Source organism: Hippichthys cyanospilos, chromosome 19 (genome assembly GCF_059441005.1).
Source record: "Hippichthys cyanospilos isolate Australia breed blue-spotted pipefish chromosome 19, RoL_Hcya_1.0, whole genome shotgun sequence".
Lineage (NCBI taxonomy): Eukaryota > Metazoa > Chordata > Actinopteri > Syngnathiformes > Syngnathidae > Hippichthys > Hippichthys cyanospilos.
In genome coordinates, this window is record NC_142387.1 from 3464508 (window position 1) to 3470507 (window position 6000).

The following is a 6000-nucleotide window of genomic DNA, read 5'->3' on the forward strand; positions in this document are numbered from 1 at the left end:
CCCAGGGAGCTGTGGTGTACAGCAAACTCATCGGTCACTCTGAAGCCCTCAAATTACTTCCTCAACCATCACCCATGACATGGAATCAACACTAGAAGTCATTCATTTATTTACAGCGGTATGTTCAAACTGTAACATAACGGCTTAACAGCATCAAATCAAAATTAGGTAGTTATTGCAGTTGATTTTTTATTAATTCTGTGTGCCTAATGATTTTATAAATGTTCTCTTAAAGCTAACATAATGATGTTTCACTAAGTTTATAAGATTTAATGTAAAAATGTTGGTGTCACCATGTTTACAATTTCACAGAATGTGAGCTACAAATAAATCACACACACTAATAAACACACACACCGACGTATACATTTGTGAGAGGGGGATGAAACATTCATATTAGTTGGAACATTATTAAAATATTGACATTTATGGCAACAATCTCAGTCACCACACCAAAGCAAGTAAGTCCTTTGCTCCAAGACTTTGATTTTCGTTTATTTATTTATTTTTTACTTACTCTATATGTTGAAGTTGGGGAACAATTAAACATTTGTTTAAACGAGAGAGTTAAATTTCACAATAGCCATAAGACATTTTAATGATTTTGAATTCATAAAAACTTTTTTTCTTTTTTATTCTAAACATGTTCAACAACAGTCATACTTGATGCAACATTTTTCAGGAAAGAAATAAACAGACTTTCATATTTTCATTAATCAAACTTAGCTTCCCCCGAATTTGAAGTTCACCAACTTTTTTCTTTTTTCATTGCTGGTTTAGATTCAAAATATTCCACAAATATGCTCAACAGCAAAACCATTTTTATATATGGCAGAATGCAACACTTTTTCAGAAAAATAAGTAACAGACCTCCTGGGAAAAGAGTGATCTACAGCACATGCGTGAGAAAAAATCACGATATGGGGAAAGTCTCAATAGATAAAAGACTGCTGACCTTACTCCACAGAGAGGAGTTAACACGTGTTAGTGCACGTCCCTCCCCACCGAGCGCCACACGGCCCCGTGCCACCTCCGCAGGGAAGACCTGCACGCTGTATGCCTAACCTTCAATATCTTTCACCCCAGCAATGCGCACACGCAAAATAAGACAGCAAAACATAAACTTACGGGTTGTTGGCAAAGCTCCTTGCGCACAGTTGCAGAAAATCCACAAAGCCGCCAGCAAGAACAATGTCAGTCCTTCTGCAGGACGGCGCATCTTCGCGGTCGGCGTGGAACAGCTGACAAGAGCAAAAGCGGAAAAGCACTCAGTGGAAAACACGGCAGAGCCACTGGGTCCGTCCGTTCATTCGGCTGGCTCGGCGGTTAAAAACTGGAGGAGTGAGGCTGCGCTGCTCTGACTGCCTCCTTCTGTTTCTCTCTCCACTTTGCAATAAAACCATGCAAGGATGCTCAAAAGAGGACACAGAGGAGTAAGACGCCACAAGCTCCAATGCTTCGAGGAAGCGTGTCAGTGAGCAGCTGATAGCGGCGCTCCGGTGCACTGTCCGCGGTGCTGAACTTATCTCCCTCTAACTCCCTCCCGCCCTTCCTCTCTCTCTCTCAAATACCTCTGCACCCAGCCACACAGTGCCCCCCTCCTTTTCTAAGAGGCGGTAGCCAGTTACAATACCCCCCCCCCCACACACACACACGCACACACAAATTTTGGAATGCACTTTGTGAAAAAAAGTGTTGGGAGTTATGCATTACAAAAGTAATGTAATTACTATAATGCATTACCCTTTGCTGTAAGGCTGTAGTGTACTGAATTAAACTCGCAAAACAGTAATATTTTACTCTGTACAAATGAGAGTAACACAACTGTAATGCATTTTCAACCTGAAAGAGGTGTTTTTTCCCCTCCCCAAATTTAGCAAAAAAACAGCGAGATCTGAGAAGAAAAGTTTGGGGAAAAATGTTTACTTATATAGTAGAGATGAATGCAGCAGCAGCAGACGACAGGTTGGATATGGCCCATTATTTTCAGTTCATCAGTGATAAGACAAGACGAATAAAATAGTTAGATGCACTTTGTCTGCGACACTTAAAGAGCTGTCCACTTCGCCAAATAGTGCCAGTAATTTGACAAACCATTTAGAGTGGAGCCATAATAAAGTGAAGTTAGAGCAAAGAAAACATGCGGAGGATTGAAAGTTGGGATCAAATAAACCAGGCAGAATAATTTTTCTCTTGCCCATGGATGCCTCTTTGAAAGGTTAGGAGACTTGTGATGCAGTATGTTGTACATATAAGATAAGCTGCTGCTTTCCACAGTTGATTCGCCAGCATTTCAAAATCTTGTCAGTGAGATCCTTGTCGCAATAATACTTTTTACCGCACAATTGCTATTAATAATAGTCGATAAATAGTTCTGGTCAATGTGTATCAAGATGAAGCAAACAAAAAATTTGTGTTAAACAGATAGTTAAACACAATAACGATGATATGACCTAATTGCTAACGTTAGCCCCACTGAAACCATCTATTTTTGAAACGTCTTTCCTTAAACTAGCGAACTGAAGTTGAATTTGAATATGAATATTGAAAGTACGGAATGAGCGGTTTCTGTCTAAAGCATAAACAATGCATTACTATACTGTGTAATACTATCCTATGTAATAAAGGGATTATAATCCAAAATAAGATTTGGTATCTTGTATTTAAAGGGATAGTGTGTATGATTTAGGCCATTTTTCATTACGGACAGCAGGGGGTGCTGCAGGTGCTCCATTTACCATTGTCCATTGCTATAACAGTCATGGCCACCTCTGGAGAGGTGCCACCCCTCATGTAATATAATTTCAGGATAACTAGACCTATGAGGATTTTTAACACATACTGTTGGTCAGTAAGAACACATTCATTTGCAAGTTTTTGAAATTTACAATCATTTAATGTATTCCTTTTTGATGAAAATCTTAAACACAGTCTCTTTAAACGTTCACAATACAGATGAAATGATTTTACTGTTTTTAGCCTTAAACCAACCTTCCACTGGATGTGTAATGAGCTACATGTAGAATGGCAAATCCATATTTCCAGTTATGGTGGTGAAAGTGATATAAAAGTAATGCAATAGCAGTGTAATGCATCACATTTCAAATACAGTAATATTGTAATGTTACTAACAACTTTGAAATGACAGTCATAAGGAATAGATAATGTATTACAGTTTTGAAGTAACACTGTTCACCGGATATTTCATTAAGTTCACATACACTACGATTTGAAATAACAGAAAAAGAAGAATAGTTCCATCACAAGGACAGTAGATAACAACAAACGAGAATCAAAAAGCCATTTGACAAGAAACTCTATACCTGCTTGATGATCAATAAAATGTTTTGCAATGGCCCAATAAAAACAGCCTCAAGACACAAAGCCGATCCATCAAGTTTGTGAACACTAACAAAAATAAGAAGTACACTGTATAGTAGTATACACAGACCTCTTTTTGAAATCCGTAGAATCGAAATGGAGGTCTGTATCTACGTAGCTCATCATTCCAGAGCTAGTGTCAACTTGGTAGATTGACAGACACCAAATTGCATTTGAATGATCATTAAAACTTTGACTTAATTTCTTCATTGTACAATAACAGACCTCACAATCAAATGTCCATCTCTAGTGCAGATGAATCTAATGAGACCAGTGAGTGCAGTGAATGTGTAGATTAATCAACAACTGCTGCAAGCAAATATGATATTTCTTGAATCAGAAAAAAAGCCAATTTAAAATCCCCTTGAAACATATTTCTATAAATAATTGACCAGATTTATAAAGTGTCACGACAGATTGTCACGTGAGGAGCAAAATTTGGACTCAGATACAAGGGAGGCCAAGAAAGTGTAAAGTCATTATGTACTAAAATCTAATGTAACCACAGTGTGCATCAGAAACTAGAACTAGACTCGTAAAACTAGACTCAAGAATTTAGCTTCGGATAGCAGGAAGGCAGCTTGCCATGCCAACTTGAGTGATTGATGTTCTGACAATATGTCACTAAAAGCCGAGGCAGGGGTGTCAAACTCATTTTTATTGTGTGACACTTTGTAGTTGTAGTTTCTGTCAGAGGGCCGAAACACTGTAAAATCAAATATATTTTCGAGTTTTTCACACTTACATCATTTTGGAACCAGTGGTAGGCAAAAAGTTAAAGGAGTTGCAAGTTTGGTATTCAAGCCAGAAACTAAAGTCAAATCAACATTTGGGTAAAATAATGCGGCGGGCCAGATCTGGCCCCCACGCCTTGAGTTTGACACATGTGGCCTAGAGCCACAAAATAAAACTAGCAAAAGAGAAATAAAAAGTGCATCATCATAGCAAATGTGATAATATATTCATCATTTACATATTTGCACGTGGCGGCTCCGTGAAAGAGTGGTTTGCACGTCTGCCTCACAGTTCAGGGACTTGAGTGAGAATTGTTTTGACTTTTCTACAGACATAGTGAGAACATTTTGGAGAAGTTTAGGCTGTTTAGGCCGGTCCTCATTTGTTTAGACCACTTTTTGTAGGTCAAGACTTGCTTTTAGACTATAATTTTGAATTGGGTTAGGGTTGAGGTTAGCGTAAGGGTTAGGCAATCATTTCTGATGGCTAGGAAAATGAATTATTTCAATGTATGTCCTCACAAGTATAGTCATACAAAAAGGTATGTGTGTGTTTGTGTGTGTGTTAGAGAGTTTTACAATACAACACAGTGGCAATATTTAGTGCTACATTGTGTATTACTGAGTAATTTACTGTGGTTTCGATAACATATAAAGTTGTTATCCTCAAAGTAGTCATGAAGCAGGTCCCTTATTTGAAAAGATATAAATCAAAACTTACAGACACCAAGGCAGCATGTACCCACATCCAGGAAATAAGTCTCCAAAGGGGTAAATTCCAAATAAAACTGTTCCAATCCAGCGACAGTTGAAATACAGAGTGCTTGCCAGCTTACAAAGCTTCAACAAATAATATCCATAACAAGAGAAGATATACACAGGGGGCCATTAACTAAAGAGGCATGGGTGGATAGGAAAAATAAATAGAAAATCAAAAGAAAATAAAGAAAACTATTTAATACACAAGATGATAACTTTAAACAAAACAGGAACCCCACATCCTTAAGTGGCAAACTATTAACTAATGAGAGGCAAGTATGTGTGCAGCATAAACAAGAGTCAAACAAAAGCAAGAAATAAACGACATAAGTATTTACAAGATTAAGAAAAAAAGAACATACACTAGAGTGCAAAGCTCTTGAATAATGATTGTGACAAAAGTGTTGTTACAAAAATGAAACCAATATAGACAAAAACAGGATGTTAAAAATAATTTACAACACTTCAACGGTAATGTAATGTAAGGATGCATTAAATATTGACCTGTACATTAAATAAAAAAATGAATAAATAAATAATCAATTCAAGAGTTTTTATTGTCATATGTATAGTATTATTAAACCACGCAATGAAATTCTTATTCTGTTCACTTCCCGAGCAGCAGACTACATTCCAAAATTGAGCAAGTACTGTATTTTTCAGACTATAAACCACAACTTTTTTTCTCATGATTTGAGCTTTGTGGATTATAGTCCAGTGGAATTTATATGTTTTTTTTTTTGCTAGCCACCAGTTTCAATTTATGGAACAACTATGAAATAGAACTGAAAAGATGTGAATCAATGGCCGTGCTAAAAAAGTGTTTTAGAATGATATTATTAAAAAATATATGTTTAAATTGAATAAAAAAATGTATACAATTTTTTGGTAAATTTGTGACTTGTAAATTTTATATACAGGACACAGTATACATGATTTCCTTTATGTACTTATGATTGCATAATATATGCAATGTGTTTTTATGTCCACAAAAATAATCTATCAAACAAAGGGAGATTAAAAAAAGATGCGATTGAAGTATTATTGATTTTGAACTGCTATTTAACCAACAGATATCCATCCATCCATCCATTTTCTACAAATATGTTGGGACTAAACATACTGT

General features: G+C 36.5%; 1 protein-coding gene across 2 annotated transcripts in view; it reads right to left on the reverse strand.

Moving 5' to 3' along the window:
- cntnap2a (contactin associated protein 2a) overlaps positions 1–1496 on the reverse strand; it is a 381313-nt gene extending 379817 nt beyond the window's left edge. For both annotated transcript variants that reach the window (XM_088401634.1, XM_088401636.1), the window contains exon 1: positions 1129–1496. In XM_088401634.1, the coding sequence (XP_088257760.1) occupies positions 1129–1219 (91 nt within the window). In that variant the 5' untranslated portion in view covers positions 1220–1496. The remainder of the gene's footprint in view (positions 1–1128) is intronic.
- Between the last annotated feature and the right edge of the window lie 4504 nt (positions 1497–6000).